Source organism: Limulus polyphemus, unplaced genomic scaffold, assembly GCF_000517525.1.
Source record: "Limulus polyphemus unplaced genomic scaffold, Limulus_polyphemus-2.1.2 Scaffold1750, whole genome shotgun sequence".
NCBI classification, from domain to species: domain Eukaryota; kingdom Metazoa; phylum Arthropoda; class Merostomata; order Xiphosura; family Limulidae; genus Limulus; species Limulus polyphemus.
The window spans coordinates 138,146-159,143 of NW_013667360.1; the positions used below are offsets into that span (position 1 = coordinate 138,146).

The 20,998-nt window shown below is 32.3% G+C and overlaps 1 protein-coding gene across 6 annotated transcripts in view; it reads right to left on the minus strand.

Annotated features, from left to right (window-relative positions):
- LOC106464820 (fat-like cadherin-related tumor suppressor homolog) overlaps positions 1-20,998 on the minus strand; it is a 62,162-nt gene continuing 41,164 nt past the window's right edge. For 2 of the 6 annotated variants that reach the window (XM_022392614.1, XM_022392611.1), the window contains 10 exons: positions 20,697-20,717; positions 19,022-19,897; positions 17,836-18,001; positions 15,983-16,159; positions 13,724-13,881; positions 12,400-12,752; positions 10,683-11,743; positions 8,755-8,877; positions 4,249-4,284; positions 1-2,482 (listed from right to left, as the gene is read on the minus strand). In XM_022392614.1, the coding sequence (XP_022248322.1) occupies positions 1,788-2,482; positions 4,249-4,284; positions 8,755-8,877; positions 10,683-11,743; positions 12,400-12,752; positions 13,724-13,881; positions 15,983-16,159; positions 17,836-18,001; positions 19,022-19,897; positions 20,697-20,717 (3,666 nt within the window). In that variant the 3' untranslated portion in view covers positions 1-1,787. Of the gene's footprint in view, positions 2,483-4,248; positions 5,565-8,754; positions 8,878-10,682; positions 11,744-12,399; positions 12,753-13,723; positions 13,882-15,982; positions 16,160-17,835; positions 18,002-19,021; positions 19,898-20,696; positions 20,718-20,998 lie in introns of all 6 variants that reach the window. The other 4 variants (XM_022392616.1, XM_022392613.1, XR_002611834.1 and 1 more) reach the window with 3 other exon arrangements.

Sequence of the window (20,998 nt, forward strand, 5' to 3'; positions counted from 1 at the left end):
ATTTTTTAAAAAATTAAAACCTAAGCCTTAATGACTTGGAAGATATTACTAAAGATTCACATATCAGCTTACAGGGCCTAGAATGCTTAACAATAACACAATTTTCTTGTTTTTCCAACTGTAAAATTTTTAAAATTAGAAGAAATTTTCTAAAGAACAATCTGTGATAATTCTTCTTCCTTCAGTAAGTAAAAAAAAAAAAGGAGTTTCCATTTGAAATTCTGAGTCAGCAAGAATACAAAATCACCTATGGAAACAGATAAAAAAAAATGCTGCCCATCTCAAAATTCATCACAGCAATGTTAAAACCGTGAAAACAAAAACGAACTTCTGAAAAAAATGTGTTTCTTCAAACATGATACAAAAAAGTATGACTTCCATCAATGTTTCAGCTGCACAACCTATAAATACATGCTTCTTTACCTACTTTTTTTGTTTTCTTTTAGGTAAAAGAAATAGTCACCATTCTTATTAAAAAACTTAGTCGCTAACACTGAAGATTATGGACAGTAAAGTCAACTTCAACTGTATTTGGATTGGTGGGGAGGAATTCCTTTATCGGTTTGGTTTTGTGTAACGTTAAGTTCAACATGATTTCAGCCATCACAGTTTTAGATATTGAAACCGTGTCAATCGTCACTTAGAACTAGACTGATAACAATTATTACATTGCTCTTAGTAACAGTGTTAAAATCCACTGACTAGCTACAATGGCAATAAGGTTATACACTTATGTAGCTACTTGCCAAAAGGTGGTAACATGCTTGTGTATCCATTCACTGGCACTATGGTTACATGCTTATGTTACCAATGTTCTACAGATTTTTGTGCAAGCACTTAAGCTTTACCATGACAAAAAAAAGGGTCTATTATTAATTTACGAATTTTGTTTAAAGGGACTTTCATCAAATAAAACTAGTCAGTTTTAACTCAAGTTGAAGAAATTTTCTGTCACAGAGTATACAATATTGCTAAGAAAAGACAATAAACCCCTATATAACACTTAACAAATTCCTCGTCGAAACCTGAAGTAACAGTGAGGACATTCGGGCATCCATCTCAATTAGAAGAGCTGAACTAATCAAGATGTAAGTTTCATAATATTTTGAAGTTTAAGTGTATCCAGGTACAAATGTTGTTATAAACAAAACAAAAAAACTAAGTGTTTTTTTTCACTCAAGCTCAGAATTTAAACCTCAAATTTTTCAGGTACTTTCCATTTGTAACATATTACAGGTAGGATCCTTTTCCACCACTTTAACATTGAATAAAATCATATTTAACAACTGCGAGCCTCAGCTGTTTTTCATGGTACTGCTAACAAACCTTGTGTGCTTTCAGACTTATCAAAACTAAATGTTTCATTTCTTTTTAAACTTATTATTATTTAAGGAATATTTCAACTTAAGCAGTTAACACTATAAAACCTTGCTCTACGAGTAGCTTATCCCTTTTTGAAACTAAAATTTCTTTCGTTTTAGAAGATCATGAGCAGGAACTCAACAAGTTTTCACTGCTGCAATGGGACGACTCATGATACTGGAGAGAATTACCCAACGTAACTGAAATAACAATATCCATTTGGCACAGTGCGTTCTTTTTCTAAGATCTTTCAAAGAACAGAAACAGTGATCTAACAACACACTTTTTTTTACATTTCCTATTCCATACAACTGATTCAGAAACTCTCTGTTTAATTTTAGAGAATTGACATTTGACACACAGAAAAAAATGTCAGTTGGACAAGGACACCTAATAACAAAGAACAGGCAGGCAAGTACTTAACACTAGATCACAGTTCCAATACAGCGGTTTCCTGACAGCTGCCTGTTGCTAAAGTCAATTTCTACATCACTGTTAACTTCACTATCTTCTATTTCACACACATTAGCAGAAATGTCGGAGCAAGAAGCATTGGTGGATGTGTAGCCTTCTGCCGACATTGACAAATAGTCCAGTCCAGAGTTTCGAGGAAGATCTCTTACTCCATCAACCATGAATCCTCTACCTCCTTGTGGTGGGAACCCGTAAGCTAAGACATCATCATCAGACTGGTTACCAGGAGTTGGTCTGTGACTACCAGGATGACTCCAAAGCTGCTCATGGACTGGCAAATACTGGTTAGGGTGGCAATTATACTTAAATGGTGAGGAAGGTGGACCATCATCCCCATCAACAAACTCCATATCACTTAGTCCTAGAATGGCTTGAAGATGGCCATCATCCCCTTGGCTATCATTACCTTCTGAATCACCTATAATGTCAGAGATGGGAAAGTCTAAGTCTACACTCTCATCAGCATCTGGCAGCCCAAGGAATTGGTTTTTGTTTTCACTAGGGAGTAATTCTATCTGGCTGTTCTGGCTGTTGGTATCTGCACTTTGTACACTAGATGAATCTGGTACCTCATTCATAGAGATCTCTGTGATGTTGTCAAGTGGTTTCTGAGCATTAGCCCAATCAGAACAGTCCCAATGGTATCCTGAAGAACAGCAAAGAAAGTGAATAACCTTTAAAGTGGTATTAAATAAATGACTAACTAACATACTAATTTCACAGTTACTATACTCAGTGACTGAACAAAGTGCCTAGATCATTATACAACACAAACAAATCAGAATGAAAAGTAAACATTCCTTGAACAGGACTTGAACATGGTGTCCCCTCTCATCAAATCTAGTTACCTGGTGTTGTATTCTGTTAAACAAACTATAAGGTTTTCTTTTCCATCCTGATTAGTACAATGTTCTCAACTGAATGATTAATCTTGAATGCACTCAACTATTTTCTACCAAAGCTCTTGGGTAGAATTTAAAAACAAAGTTGTGAGTTACCACAATTTCAAGTCCACCATTGATTACTGTTCATCCTGAGAATAAAAACCTTGTAAATTACTGAAAACTTGGAGATCATAATCTATTTCAAATTTTCTAACTGCTCCACATGTAGTTGAATAAGGTTGGGTTTTATTAGAAAAAAAAATTAAGCAAATTACACTTTTTGTAAAATACCAAAACAAAGTGATTGAACTAACCCTCTCTTTTTAAATCATAAAAAAGTTTAAATCATAATACTGCTAAAGTTAACAAAACTTCTATTTATAGCTTGCAAAAGATTACAAAACTATTCATTTAATAGTGCAATTAAACTACTTAACTGATAATTAAAGTGAAAACATAACAAAGCTGTGCAGCACTAGATGCAAGAACATGTGCAGCATTGCAGCTAAGTAGGCTTAAGCTCTACAAGCTTAAGAAATCTGCAACAGCTTAACGGTTACGAATTGTACAAGTGCCATGTTTTGAAAATTCTTCATTTAAAATGAACAGCAGTAAAGGCTTAGTCATTGAAAACAGAAAAGAAGTCCTAAGACATAAGAATCTTGTTTCCAAGGTAAAGATTCAGAATTTATCATTTAATGAAATATTCATCATTTTCCTTCTGATTGATCAACTGTTTTTATTGATGAAGAAAGGAAAATATTACTTGAAACAATGACAAAAAAAAATCCCTAAAAAGTGTGACATGAAACTGTCTTTATCAGTCACAATGAGATTATGATATTCAAGAACATGCTGAATATTATTGAATGTTTGGAAGTTTGAAACATAACAACATGTAAAATTTTAAAGTTACTTATCAACATCTGAAAGATTGGAGTAAATAATAGTTTAGGAAACAAATGTTGAAAAACAAATACTTATCTTTGTAACTTTTGGATAATTAATGCTCTGTTTAGAAACTATTGTTCATCTCTGTAACTTGTGGAAGATGTTTGTCTTGGTTTGACACTAATGTAATTTTTTAACTTGTAAGTAGTATTCCAAAGCTCATGTAACATTTGAGAAAATTTCAGATAACTGTTCACCATAAAACGTTGCGATTTTTTTGCTTCCTTTACATTAGCACTCGTAAAACATTTAGTGCTCAAGATATCTTATTCGAAATCACCATTGCAGAGAGAAAGTAAAGTATGGGTAAAACATACATACATATAAGTTTATTTGTTAATATTCAGATTTTTATGAAATTGTAAAGTTGGTGCTGGGTTATATTGCCAAGTTATTAGTGATGAAAGATAAAGGATCAAGTCTGGTAGGGAAAAAGGATATTTATAATTCAATACAGAAAGAAAACATTGCTAGACTCTACCCATTCATGCAGCCGTGCTCTGCAGTGAAGCCAAGATTAAAGATTTTTTAATATAATGTCATCTAGACAGAAAAAGCTTTTTTGGAAAACCTCTACCTTTAGTATCCTTGCCTCTCTTCTCCCCTGGATGGTCTGGAGGGAACAGAGCTATAGTTAGTAGTCCAAAACCTACTTCAAACAGTAAAATAACTACACAGAAATAGGAGAATAATAATACCACCACCAGGCCCAAGCAAATTAAAAATTTAGATGCAGCTTCAGAATAAACCAAGAAAAACAGAAAATAAAAGTATATCCTGTCCTTCAAAATAAATTCTCAAGAGACTCTATACTTGAGAGCTAATGATTTATATAATCACACAACAACTAATTAATTTAAACTTGGTAATAATGCAACAAACATACAGTTTTTTTTTACACACTGAATTCATCAAGTTCAATAAAATTTGAAAAATGTTGACGTCGTACATACCAGGTCTGGAAATTTATGTGATTATGCTATTACATAATTATCTTTTATTCAAAGCAATGGTTTATATACCATGTACTAATAATCAAAAGTAACATCCAGCACAAAAGATCTCTTGGACGTTTTTGCTTTATGGAATTCTATAAGCTCATAGTTCACGCTCTAAGATTCAGTTGTAATCTAGAATAAAGTTCTAGTACCTTCACTCTTTATTAGATTTAACTTACAAGTTAAAAACAAGAAGTGAGTCAATACTTTGATAGCTTTCCTTGTTCCATCAATAACATGATCACTTCCGTAAACCCCGTACTTGTGAAAATTTTAAGTGTTATTTCTATTGAAGCATATTAAGTTGTAGTTCTCAATTTTTAATACATGCAAATATGTAGTTCTACAGAAATCAATATATTTGAAAAGAGCTGAGCCTCCTAGACTGAAGTTTTCAGAAATTTCTGATTGATAATTGAGAAATAAATCTCACTTTAACAAACTTTCAAAATATCACAGTAACAAAACAGAACATTTAGCAAATCTTGCACTACTACCAGCTCAAATAGGCGAGTCTGTTCATTCCCCGTGAAAAATGTTTAAGCATTACATAGTTAACAAAACCACAGCAAACTCATGCTAAGCCATAAAGAATAACCTCAGCCTTGTCAACAACACTAATTTTTTTATCTTTAGAGGATGGGCAATTTTCAGGGTTTTTATATAAATGTAAATTATAGTTGGCTGAAAATTGATTAATTCAGACACCATTTGCAACTGCAAAGCTACCAAGGTTCCCTAAGAGAAACATTCTGTTAGTAGGATGTCTGGGGCCAAACTTGCTTTGCCTACCCCACGAGACAGGGGAAGGAATGCTTACCCCGCTCTGGACAAAGACGTGGGGGAGGGAGAGGTGTGACTGTAGACTGATGAGGATTTTGTCCCACTGGTCCAGCTGAAATTCAATATATAATAGAAACTAAAACAACTTAAAGTTTGAATCATTTACTAAACTGGTAGATAATAAACTATTATACCAGTTAATTATTAATTATTAAATTATTAATAAATTATTATTACACTAGTGTAACTACAAAAATTTCAAGTTTTAATTCACCCAAATCTTATACCTCATAGGTTGATGTAAGTCTTGCTCAATCATAATAAATAAGTCATACATGTTGTGTCATATCCTAATTAGACTATTCGACATTTTACAAGCTACATCAAAGAAAAGTATATTAATCTCAATTGTCAGATTGAGCTATATAATACTACGCTAAATTTATCGTGTTTTGCATGCTACATCAAACTCAAATGATGACATAAACCATACTAAATTAAGACAAATTATAACGATTCCTAACTAGATTATACTACACAAGAATGTTAAGCCTGACACATAAAGCTATACTGTGCTGAAATGTTAAGCCTTACACCATTTACTTGCTGGATCGTAGTACACTAGTACATCAAATACTAGATAGTTTATATTGTACTACGACTTTAAGCCCAATAACCTAAACCAAGAGAAGCAGGAAGTTAGTTACTGTCTATATTTTATTGACAATGATATAGTATTATGGTCAACAAAATACCTCATATAGAAATACGTTTTAGCCCAACTAGAATGACAAAAGGCATCATATCCATCACCTGATAATCCAGGAAAATAAAATTATGATACATCTTAACCCCATTAGTGACACAAGTCTACCACATTATTAACTGACACAGTAACTCTAGAATTACCAGTAGGGACCAGATGGACTCCACTGGCATTTTTATTTAAATTTTTCAAAGCTGTTTGTGTGTCTGTGACACTGTTGTTTACAGCAGCATTTCCCAAGCATTCTCATGCCCCCTACCCCCTAGAATAAACATGAAACTTGTATATTTGCTGATAACTTAACAAAATACAATATATATAATATATTATATAATAAAATAATATATATAATATACAAGTAAAAACTAAAAACATACCATTTTTTTCATACTTTTTAACACCAATATATAAGTGTGGCAGGCCCACACACATACAGATCCTTGTCTGTTTGCCAGAGTGACATCACTGTCATTTCATGGCACTTCCCTGCCCCCATGGGTGGATTATTAAATTCTCATTCACTTCCTTACAAAATATATGCATATTTTTTTCCCTCACAATATTCTATTTTCCAAGTCTCTTCATGCCCCCCTAGAGGGGCATGCCCCACAGTTGGAGAAATGCTGGGTTACAGAATCCATAGTAAGGTACGAGTCGCACAAGAAAAATGTAAACATGAATATTGGAATTAATTCCACTAATTACTGCTGAAGTCCTTAGTGTGTTTTACACAGAAAATTAATGATTCCACTCAATTTCTTTGATCAGTTCTATAAAGTGAGTGTTGCCGTAGATACAAATCAAAGTTTTTCTACTGATAGTGAACTGTACAAAAAGAAGTAGGTAATTCGAAGGCTGAAAAATAATAATAATATACATAACTCTTAATTTCAATGCTCATTAAATCATTACTTTTAGTTCTACCCAACTTAATCATTGTCTTACACTATATTCAAACTTTTATAGCACAAACCTTAAGAATCAATACCAAACATTATATCTGAGGACTTGTTTTAATGATATGTTAAATGTAGATTAGTAACCAATATTTCTATTAAAGTAAATAAAATTACTTGTATATCCAGAATATACAAGAATAATAATAAGCAATACTTTATTTCAAGAATAGAAACTTACATATTAACCAACAATGTTTAAAAAACATCAGACACGTAGTAGTGAAAACCCTAAATAATACCCATCAATGTTTTAAAGAAATATCCTAATAAAATGATAAAAACTTAATGATTTTGTTAAATTCCCTCTGAAAAGAGTGATAGTGAAGGCTTCAGAAGCCATGTTAGATTTCAAAGGTGTATATAACCTAGCTGGAATAGCATAGTTTCTACAATTCACACATTCTATGTTCCAGTTAAAGTGTCTTCTCTAACAGGAATATAGCACTTTTGAGTTAGTACTTCCCCTATTCAAAAAGTTCTCCATTTTCTTCCACAGCAGTGCTTCAAAGAAGTGATAATGTTAACCATGTTGCTTCTGAAGTACAGAGATCAGAAACAGATTTATATAACCATGCTTACCAAAATATGGTGTTTGCTGGGCAAGATTACCATTCATTTCATTACATATATATCTAATACCACTTTTTTAGTTTCTTCTTCTTCTCTATAATAACCTTAATCTCATCTAGTTTGGGGTTAGCCGGTAGTTTTGTAAGACAAGAATTTTTACATCCGGGTAGCTGGTCCAGGTGGTAACCTTAAAGGATGAGCAAGTTCGGCAACAGGGATTTCAACTCATGACCCTCAGATTGCGGGTCGAGCACCCTAACCACCAGGCCATGCCAGGTCCACCAATTTTTATTTTTCTCCAGCACACAAAATATGGACTGTGCTGAAATTGGGACGGTTAGCGTGTCTGTATACCTAGTACTTTAGAAATATTTTTAGACTTGGACATTTTGTACAAGGAAACAATTAAATAACTATAACAGTGCTGAAAAAATGTTAAACGTAAATCACACTTTAAATAAGGAATGATTTTTTTAAATTCTTCTAATCATTCACTACTAATATTAATATTAGAAGTCGGTTATCCTGAATACAATAAAAAACACAGGCCCTGAGTAATGAGAAAATTAGTATGAAAAACATATCTTTTTTACGATGATAATACCAAATGTAACAAATAAAAATACCTGCATTATATGTCCAGTTCTACATACACAATAATATTTAATAATTTTCTGAGACTTTAATAAGTAACAAGATGAGTGATTGAATAAACAGAGTTCAAGACTTTCTCTAAAGATTTAGTCATTAAAAAGAAACAGAAAGAAAATACCCCATATAAAATAACTTGTATAGCACGAGTTTGTGATAGCATGAAAAATTTCAACTACAAGTTAAACAGTTATAAAAACACTTAAACTGATTAATTCAATAATAACTTCACATTGTCTTCTATAAATTATAACAGATAATTAAAAAATATATACAAGAAAAACTGGCAATCAGGCACATCAAATTCAAGACAAAATTGCTGTTATTTAAGTAAGAAAGCTCCAAGATTAACTCACCAGATAGATCATCCACTGAACTTAGTTCTGAAGAGACTCCAAGACTTGAAGGACCTCTAGATGGTATAACTGGATTGACCACAGGAAGAGGAGAAAGAGCCACAACCTTTTGAGGCTTCAAGTCTGTTGGAACAAAAAGGGAACCAATGATGACCACAGCATCCATAAAGAATTTTGAGAAGAATTAAGAAAAAAATATTGTTTAAAGCCTTACAGCAATGACAATTAAAATATATTGTTTAAAGCCTTACAGCAATGACAAATGAAATATGTTGTTTAAAGCCTTACGGCAATGACAATTAAAATATATTGTTTAAAGCCTTACAGCAATGACAAATGAAATATGTTGTTTAAAGCCTTATGGCAATGACAATTAAAATATATTGTTTAAAGCCTTACAGCAATGACAATTAAAATACATTGTTTAAAGCCTTACAGCAATGACAATTAAAATATATTCTTTAAAGCCTTACAGCAATGACAATTAAAATATATTCTTTAAAGCCTTACAGCAATGACAATTAAAATATATTATTTATAGCCTTACAGCAATGATAATTAAAATATATTACTTATAGCCTTACAGCAATGACAATTAAAATATAGTTAAAGCCTTACGGCAATGACAATTAAATATATTATTTATAGCCTTACAGCAATGACAATTAAAATATATTATTTATAGCCTTACAGCAATGATAATTAAAATATATTACTTATAGCCTTACAGCAATGACAATTAAAATATAGTTAAAGCCTTACGGCAATGACAAAAGTCAAATGGTTACTGGAAATGTATTAAGTTTATTTATCTATTTATTTATCATTTATTTACATTAAAAGTAATCAAGTTTCTTCATAGTTTCTTACCTAAATATGTTATAGTTAGAGACAGTTAACTTATATTTCGGTCTTATTTTTCTATTTTAGTTAATTACGTATTAATTGTTTCAAAATGTGTAATCTTTTACAAATACATCATCCTTTGTGTTAGTTCTCAATGCTTACGATATTAGGGGCTGAACAAAAATTTTGCCATAGGGTTGCACACGTCTCCAAAAGAAACTGTAATATGCCTCAAGGGCACTGTTGAAATTACGAATCTACATCATCTTTAAAAATATTCTATAAAAAATTAAAAGGTATGTACCCTTTTTCTATTTCCTAATTTTAATTATTTGTTTGTTTGTTTGGAATTAAGCACAAGGCTACACAATGGGCTATCTGTGCTCTGCCCACCACGGGGATCGAAACCCGGTTTCTAGCGTTGTAAGTCCGTAGACATACCGCTGTGCCACTGGGGGGGGGGGGGGCTTTAATTATTTCATTGCATTGTACATTTATGATAATAGACAGAGTTAGTGATATGATAGAGAAAATGAGAAATAAAATATAAACATTTATGTTAAAAAAAACTTTTGATATTCATTTAGGAGGTTCTACAGGTTTTGCAACTGAAATATGAAACTATTTTTTATACTTAAAATAATAATCACTCGAACTATTTTAACAGTCTGAGTGCAAATAACAACTATAGATAAATAACATTTTTAGTCGAAAGACATAATTAGAGTAACGTCATTCTTTGTGTACAAGATACTTATAAACTTTAACAAATTCTTACAACGTTTTGTGAGGAACACACAGAGTTACCGTATTTTCATTGCATAAAGGTCTTTCCCTAGTCGAGTGGAATTTAATTACTACCACCTTTGCTTAAAAAATTAACCTAACATTAACATTTGTTAGAGCACTTAAATAAGAACACGTTATCAAATGTTATATATTTTTACTTATAACTTTCTCTCTCTTTATCTATACATAAATACGTGATTACTTTGACATTTTTATTCACCTTAATATGAAAGAGTATCACATTAAACATCAACTATTGTTTTCTGTAGATCAAATAATAAATATACACTCACCATTTTGGATTTTATTCTGATACATTTTTTCTTTGGATCTCTCTTTGTCGTGTTCCCATCCTTCTTTGACAATGGAATCAGAGTCAGATGCAGAGTTGGATGGTGGTGGAGGAGGAAGAGTAGGTGCTACACTGACAATTGGCTTGTTAATGTTCTGCAAAAATTCATTACTATAGCGAGGGATGCTCTCCAAGTCATCAGCAGCACTGCCATAGCTGCGAACTGTGTCAAAATTATTCATTGTACTCAGAGTTTCTTGAGTGCTTGGGGTGTAAGAAGCTGGGCGGGGAGGTATTGTGGGTCTTATGAATGGTGTTACTTCCAAGTTACTCACTTTACCCATTCTATTGAAGTTGTCCTTATCTACTGGGTTCTTCAACATCATTTCACTGGCTGAGTCTTCCTGTGTGGCATTGTTTTGAGGCCTTCGATGTCGTTTACGGTGATAGACACGACAGCAACAGACAATTATTATGACAGCAATGATAATAAAAGCTAGTACTACAGCAATACCAATGATTTCTTCTTTAGTAATGTTCATGCTAGTTGATGTGATGGAGGTTGTAAAACGAGATTCTGTACAAAGAGGTCCTGTCATGTTTGGTTGACATTGGCATCGAAAACTTCCCCGGAAGTTGATGCATGTTGAACCTACAGCACAAGGTGATGTTTGACACTCATCAATATCAAACTCACAAAAGTTACCATGGAAACCATGACACTTGCAACTAGGTCCAGAAACACCTTCTTCACATATGCCACCATTTTGGCAAGGATTAGGGTTACAGTAACGTCCATAACTACATCGCTTCCCGGTGAGACCTGGTGTACATTCACATCGAAAATCATTATTATTATTGTAGCAGGTGCCACCATAAAGACAAGGATTTGAGGCACAAGGATTACTGTCAAACTCACAACGAGGACCAGAGAAACGATGTGGACACTGGCAAGAAAAGAGCTGTCCCAGATCCTTACATGTTCCACCATTGAGACAAGGTTGACTACCACAAACTCCTGGGTCCATCAAAGCACCACAGAAATATTCCACACGAACAAACCTATACCACCAAAAAAATATGTGTTACTGGTATTAAATTAAAAGTCCATTTTAAAAAGAAAGGTTTTTGTTATAGTTTCTAAATCGATTTTAAAGACATCAGAATTTGTTTCCATTTTATATAAACATGACTGAACTCTAATCTGTTCTGGTTTTGTGGATGTTTTGTCTTCAGAAAATTGTAATGCCAATAAACCAGTTTTCTAATTATTAGTCGACTTAAATATTCTTATTTTTGTTTTAAAGTAAAGCTACTAAGGCTATCTACCACTGTCCCTAATTTTGAGCTACTAATCAAATAGAAGGCAGCCAGTCAGCAGCACCCTACCATCCACAGTAAAGAACTGATCATCACTCTTATAATGCACACCCACAGCTTAAATGAGGTGCAATAAATTGTGACCCTGCACAGGATTGAGCACGGCTTGTCAGCTCCGAAATCCAGAGCTCAAAAAACTTTAAAAATCATGAATTAACACCAGCTATGCATTTTTCGTGACTTTTATTACGTAAAAATATTCCTGTAATTTTGATAAAAATAAACTACAGTTGAAAACTGTAGTTATTTGTGTGCTTATTATAACAATAAGTGTTTTTGAATTACATCACAGTTCTTTCTGCCTTATTCTAAAGGTTTTCCAATAATTTAATTCCTACCTTCTTAATGTGGCAACAGAGCTGCTTGCCGAAGAGATGAGTGGAAGTGGTAATCCTGCCACCCGAATGTCATCCATACACCCAATGAAGCCCATTCTTACATCATCAAGTGTCAAGGTGTGTACCTCACCTCCAAAAAAGACATCATTTCTTTCCAAGTTCAGCAGTTCGTGAACACCTGGGGCCTTCCCCGATATTCTAAATTGACCATCAACAAAAACTTCTGCTGTATTGTCATGCCTGTCTAACTTTACCTCATGCCACAATCCATCATTCACTCTTACATTTGATACCTGAATTATTCCCTCACCACTGCCAAAATCGAATCGGTACTGGATGAAACCATCTACCATCTGGAGAGAAAGAACACATGCAATGTTTAGAGTGTCTGTTTGAAAAATATTTTCAAATTTATCTGAAACAAGAAGCTATTTGGACCACTTCTATAAAGATTTATTTTTTTTAATATATCTATTTTTCATCATTTTTTAAATTAACCACTTTGGTTTTTATCTATAAGTATAATATAATTAATAATTATTTCTTATATCTTTGACAAGGCCAATAGATAGATTTGGTTTATATTATTTATAATCATAAAAACATTAAAAATAATAATGAAAAATATAAGAAACAAGACAAGACAAGAGCAGAAGTAAGATAATAATTTAAAGTGACTTTTCTGACCCAAGAGTTATCCCCACATGAAATGAGATTAATTTCATACATTATAGATCACTTAACAAGAATAAAACAAAGCCATATACATGAAAGCACTTCTTAAAAAGTTCAAATTCACCTTTTGTACCACACATTCACAAAATAATTTTGCCAGTTATGTTCTTGTAAGTTTCTTGACTCCTGTATTTTAATCTGCTTGAATTTGTATTGCTTAGATATTTTGATATGTCAAGAAGTACTGTACAAAGATATTTTTCTGATAAAAACTACTACGAACGCTCAACATGGTGGATTTAGCATCACGTTAACCGATGAGAAAATTCTGGCTTTGTTTTTTTTACTTTTTCAAGTAGTACATTCAATTTTTCCTCCAAATTAAAAGAATAAAAAAAGTAAATGGTTCTTCCTTCTAACAGAAGGAAAATGTCTGTTGTTTTGTTTCTGTTGACTTCGTTGACCTTAAATTTATTTCACAGACTTCAATTTTTTTCTACGTATTCCATTCGATGAGATTCTACTTGAATAAAAAATCCGATACAAACTCTTAGTTACCTATCTTATCAGTCCTCCTTTATATGATTATTGTATTTATAACAAATTATAGTCACAGAGGTTATTAAATAATTAAATGAAGATTTTGTACCTCAAGTATACTGTAATCTCTCATTCCGGCAGCATACATCAGGTTTCCAGTTGCTAATTTTGTCCTTATTCGTAAAACCACACTTAAGTGTCGATTGATGGGGATGTTTAGTTCATAATGAGCATAACTCTTTCCACTGAAGAAAATTGGATGCTTTTCTGTAAAAAAAAATTAAAATATTTTGCATATATAAGAAGTTGATATCCAAATATTTCAGGTTTTATGCACATACACAAATATATATATATATATTTATTAATTTTATGAAACTTGGTAAATTGCTGAATATTAAATTTTAAACAAAATACAACATTGTGTGTAACAACAGAACAATGTAACAGACATTTTTTGATAATCACTTGAGTATTCCAATAATTCATATTATTTTTAAATGATGAATATATCAACTACACTACAGATGTCATTAGTTGTTGCAAAGATAACACTTATACAGTATTATCTTTGCAACAACTTGACGAACATTTAAAAGTCCTTCAAATGTTCTAGAACTTTTTCTTAATATACAACAGATAAGTTAAAATATGTTTAAACGTTTTCAATATAAAATAGCCGACATTCCAAAAAAGCTGCTGTCATTTTGTCAAGTATTTTACCTACAGACCAGAAAACTTCCTCAGTTTTAAACAAAAGCGAATGTTCAAATTTCAAAGCTCTTCATATTTAGAGGGATATATTTTACACAAAATAAGAAACTTTCTGATGTACACTTAATGCTAGTTATGTAACGAGATTAAAAAATAAGAGAGACGTTTTTCTTGAAATTTATAATAAATCTTATACAAGTTAAATGAATAAAAGTTTTAATCAGTTATAAAATATTTTAAAGTAATTCTTTAAATTTAAAGAACCACACCAATAAATATACATATGTGATTAAAAGACAGAAAAATATAGAGTCACAAAATATAAGTAAATGATAACAGCGAAGTATAGAGGGTAGTGCAACAGCCGCTTGCGTTAGGGCAGTATAGTAATTCTTTTTAATTTCCATCTGATTCATATTAATGTACGAGTGTATGTGAACAGTAAACAAGCATGGTACATGGACCGAGAAATGATCAAGATCTGGTTCTGCATATCAAAATGATTAGTAATGATTTAAGTTGGGATTATCAAACTTTTGGATCTATCTTTATATGTGTCTGGAATCAGTCCAGTGGAGTGAACCAATATTGGAGAAAAAAATGTTGACTATAATTTCAAATTTACTAAAATCAAATGTGTTACAAAAGTATTTGCACTCGAGATATGTTTGTGAATTTCTGACGCCAGTTTGACTCAAACTCTGACAATTCAGAGTTGATGTTCGTGTGACGAATAAAAATACTTTTGTCCATTGTACAGTTTGCATATTGCATTTGTACTACCATTAGAACCTCCAAAAGGCATATCTATAGCTTATCAGTATCCATGTATATTGTGTCCTATACTTACTCTCTAAAACCGTAAACTGTTAGCAATGTAGGGTAAAAATGAATATTTGACAACTGTGATATCAAATACATAATATAATACCGTGTTGAACGACACTCTGTAAAAAGTTATGTAATGGGTACTTTGAACCCCACATAAGGTCCAGTAAGGTCTTGTGACCTGGTGAACTTGAACCTTTTTCATTATTGCACTGAAATACAACTTTATATAAAAAACTTTTAACAAAACCAACAGCAACCCATCCTGACCTTCTTGAATAATCTCAGTTATTACTGTCACATGAGGAAACCAAAAATGTTAAACTATAGCTACCTGTTGGCTAATAGTTACCGTTCTGGTTACAAAAAAGTACATTTGTTATACAACTGAATTGTTTTATAAGATATTATTTGACTTGCTGAAAAAAAGTTTGCCTTTTAAAGTATGGACATAACACTGCACAGTAAATATTTGTATATTAAATACAAAAATGCTAAGATAATTTCAAAACTTGAAACATAACACCAAAAAAAAAAATCCGTTTATTGTTTATCCAATGTCAGGGAAGCCGGAGCTATTTTCAAAAATGAAAAACTTATTGTATGAAAGATACGTAAACATACTAAAAATTAATCATGACATATTTTTTACCAATTACCAAAACCATTCCTAGGACCCATAAGTTAACATTATCTGGTCATCATAAGCTTCTTACAGATATTCCTATCTTTATTTAAAATACAAATGTATTTTCTAAAGGTCACAGCTGGCAGAAGAAATGTGATTGACTGAAATTATACTTGATAAATAACATATCGTACTAACCTTCATAACAGGCAAGACCTTGACAAGGAGCCCCCTCTTCTAGGTCACAGAAGGTTCCCATTTTTCCCTCTGGACACCTGCAGGTGTAACCCAATGGAGAGCCATCTGGTGTACAAACACGATACTGTGGACACGGTCTACGAGCACATTCATTCACTTCATGATCACAGCGTTCTCCTAGTTGAAAAAACAAAGCAGCTGTGCTGTGTTATTTGTTTCAATCTCTAACCAATGCAGAGCGTTTTAGTTTCAGAAGTTAATGTTTATTTATACAGATGACTGAGTACTTTATATCAAAAGAATTTTGAATGTGTAAGTCATGTGACAATCACAGCTGATATAAAGTGACAGTGGAATGGTACGTATTATATCTACATTTTGACATTCTTTGGCATTTTGTAAGTAATTGATCACTTTCGTGAAGGGCATGTAACAGCCCTTTCTGATGTAAAACATTAAGATGCTGAGATCAGAAAGATTTGGACACTACAGCTTTATGAGATAGCCTTTTGCAATGGAAACTATGCTGCAGGACTATTGTCATTATGCATGGTCATCAGACAGAACAGCGTTTCTCAACCTTTCCGATACCAGGGCCTGGCTCACTGCCTCCCTAAACTGTTGAGGACCATTGAAATGCAAGTAAAACAAACAGTTATGATTTACATACCGATATTCTGTTTGTTTTCGTGAAATTTCACGGATCAGCAAAGTGGTCATAATTGACTGGTGCAGGTCCATTGACCAGTGGTTGAAAAACAGACACAGAGCATGACCAGACATGATGAGTTTACAAATAATAGTTTTAATATTATGTAATCAACTTAGCTTGTGTGAATTGGTTTTATTATTCTATTTCAATCCATCATACTTTTTCCTTATCATTAACAGAAGATCTGTTGGTGAAACTTGATATTTAACTATCAAGATAACGAAAGTTTAGTAGACAAAACAACAGTTATCCATCAATTTTGTGCAGAAACCTTACATATACTATCATATTAAGTTAAAGAAATTCACTTGATGGTTTAACATTAAATGGAGTATAATTTAATAGAGTGCATCACCTTGATCACTCTCATCACTCCTTTAGAATAGGTATTAATATATGTTATAGAAAACAAGATGGAGAAGGTTTATAAAACATAGCAAGATGAAGATGAACAAGAAATAATACACAAAACACCATTACATTTACCATGTACGGTAACTGGAATTACAAAGAATAAGCCATGTAAATTCTTAATTAGAACAAAGACTACTTATTGCATAAAATGAAATATACAATCCTCTGAAGATTCTACCACATGACTCTGGCTAAAAAATACTAAATAAAACAGTCCTAACTGAAATTAATAAAATGGTTTAAACAGCTACAAAAGAAAAAGTTCAGTTGATTTTTTTTTCATTTTTTGAAAGATTTTAGTATGCATATTATACAATTATGCATCACCTTTGTTTTAAGTTGAGAAACAACCATAGTAAGTTATAAAGAGTGAATTTATGTTTGACGTGTACAAAAATGGTAACTTGGATCTTCAAATTTTACATACGAGCGAGACAAATGGATGAAAAAATTTGAATCTACAAAATAAATTGATGATCTTTGTTGCTGAATAGGTGTAAGATTTCCTACAACATTCAGAAAACAGTTATTTTAGTAAGATGGACAAATTTCTTGTGAGATGGAAAAATGGTTTTAAAACAAAACCGTTTCTCATGCAACTCGCGACAATACGATAACAAAAATCGTGTCCATTTTATTTTGATTAATTAAGTGATATGCAGTTTATATTACTGTAAAAATAACCATTCTGACAGGTACTTTAAAAGCATGATGGATATGGACGTACCTCCGTAACCTGGATCACAATGGCACTCGAGTTTCCTATAATGTTGGGGAGACACATAACTTAAAGAGTCAGTTGTGATGCTAATGGCATGGATCTTGTCTAAAATAACTCTGTCAACACATTCTCCATGATCGCAGTGGTTTTTGGTGCACCTGTCTTCTGTAACCTGAAAACAGTAAAGAAGAAAGAAAAAAGGAGGATCAATTTTGATTTCCTCCCAGTGCCCAGTTTTATTATATGCGAAACACTGCCTTTCAAACAGTTTACTAATATATATATATGTCAAAGTTTTGTTTACAATGTATTTTAATGTAACCCATCAACTAAATGCTGGAAAAAGAGGACTTGTAATACTTTTTATAAATCAAAAGTTAACTATTTCTTCTCTTTAAATCAGCAAAACCTTTATACCAAGGCTGTTCTTAATGTTGGTCATGGTTTAAATGTTTCTTTTTCAATTCAAGTTTCTTTCAGATATATTAAAGAAATCTAACATATTTATTAAAATAAAGTTTAAAAAATTCAATATACACTAATGTCCCAATTTGTTTAGCAGGTTAAATGCAGAGTCAGTCAGTCCTAAATGACATAGAACACAGTTTTCTTAACTACTTATGCACCAAGTTCAATCTGGATTCATGAATTTACTGATTACAGGACCTCTAGTAAATATTCCAGCAATATTGCAATTAACCCACTAATTATTATTGGAGTTCTCTATAGTATTTTACACAGGGAAAGAGGGACTTCACCCAAGTTTTCTGGTCAGTTGTTTAAACTGACTATTGTAATAGGCAGAAACTTAAAACTACTCAATACATGAACCCACAACTGAACAGTTTCAAAATAACTCAGTAATTTGATGGTTAAGTACACAATTTACTGAACTCTGTATCCAATATGAGTAACTTAATAAAAAAACTATCTTATAAATACACCTTAACCACGTGCTTCGGAGTACAAAAGCTAAGTCTTGATTCAACCCTTTCTACTATTCTTTGGTAACAAAGATAAATTGTACTGATTTGAAAGCCCCTTAGTTTTCTTTGATTTAACCTATCATTAAAACAAACAAGTTTATTAGACGTGCTAAATTTTATGCCAAGAACAAAACGTCTCAGTACATTGTACATGTAAAGATAATGGAAAAGTCTTTTTTTTTTCCTTCTTTTTTTTTTTATCTTACCTTTACAACCATGAGTCCAATAGTTGATTCGAAAGATTCTTTCTGCTCTTTCAATTTTGTCAAAATTGTGTTTGGCGAATAAAATCCTTGAATACCCTTTTTTATTGCAAACAAGATGTCTAGATCCTGTCGCGTGCTTCTGCGACTTCTGATGGACTCATCTAAGGATGGTTGCATGCTGATAATTGTCACATCTTGAATTCGAACATTTAAAATGTTTCTTACTGCCCTAAGAAAACCTTTCTTGTAACTAAGAAGGAAATCTTCAGGAGTAACATCATCGAGACTGATACCTATACTGTTCTTCACTGCCTCCTCCATCACCACAGAGACCTCTACCAAGGCAGTTCCATATGTATTAAACTTTCCATCACTGACACTGACAGTAATATTGTAGCTCCCTGAATCCAATCCTTCATAAGCAACCAATGTACCATCTTCAGGATCAATCTTAAACAAATGTTTGTGAGGCGACACAATATCATAGATTAACTTGTCATAGGGATCGCTGTCTGCGGCATGGACTCGTCCCATCACACCTCCAGGAAACTCATCTAGATAAGAGCTCACAGAAACTTTCAAAGAGTTTACCACCGGAGGGAACTGGCTTTCTTCGATGATGTGAATCACAACCCATGTCTCACTGCTCTGTGGTGGTATGCCTCCATCTGAAACCTTGATGTGGAGAATGTATTCATTCTTAAACTTATGGTTGAACAAGGTGGCTGTGCGTAAAGAAGCATCTTGCTGGACCAGGCGGAAAGACTTGTCCTCATTTCCAGAGACAATGTCAAATGTAAAAGGGGTTGTATTTGGAGGGGAGTCAGCATCAGTGACCGAAAATTTCAGAATGGTAAACCCCCGCTGTTTTCCTTCCTAATGGATAGTGTAAAATATCTAATTTTAAAGAAACATACAATACTGACTGCATTTTAACAGAAAATAAATAATATTTTCAATAAATATATCATTACTTTCTTTGAGATGCACAGCCCATTCAATTGGTAAAAACAAATCATACAACAAATAAAACTAAACAAAAAAACAAAAGCCTGTTTCTTATAGCAAAGTTAAATAACTACTTGTTGTTGCTAATACCATGTACTATAAATTTTTCTACAAAACAACTTCATCAAAGCATATTTGGTTCTGAAGAATAAGCTTGGCTCCAAAGCTATAACAAAACATAAAACAAGCCTGCAAAATAGCTTTGCGTATAGACAACACCAACTTAAGAATGAATTTCTATTTGTCTACTTCCGCTTAATTTACAAATTACCTTTTAAAAAAGACATGCAATAAAAATACATGTATAAATAACACATTTATGTTGTTATTAGTTCACAAAAAATAATAGGACAATATATCAGCACATATTTCATGAGTATATTTATATATACATACAATATCCCTGTTCCAAATTATTCTTTCTTGCATCACACCACATTGATTCCGACTCCAAAGAGAATTATATTTTCAATTAACTGTTAAAGTTTTCAGTATTCAGGCAACTCCCTGTTACTATCTCAGTATTTTAGCAATTCATTATTACTGTCTCAATATCCAATGTTACTGTCTACTGCAATAAGCATGCTGTAACAGCAACCACAATAATACGAAAATTCGTTTTCACTGCATAACAAGCCACATTAAGACACAGAACACCTTTACTTACTACTGTTTCCAATTTATCAAGCTGGTTAAGAAGCAAAGAGGAGAAAAAATGTGTGTAAAACACACGATTTAATACAAACAATATTTACAGTGACTAGAGTACAGTTTAAAATTTTATACTTTAAAAGATGATATCATTTAATGGTCACAGAAAGAGTAAAATTAGATAAAATAAATTCTCAAAATTGGCTCAAATATGTTCAATGGGACCTTTCTATTTCACTCTACATACTTTAGAACAACAAAAAAGTTCTAATCACACAATTCTATATATATATATATATATATATATATATATATATA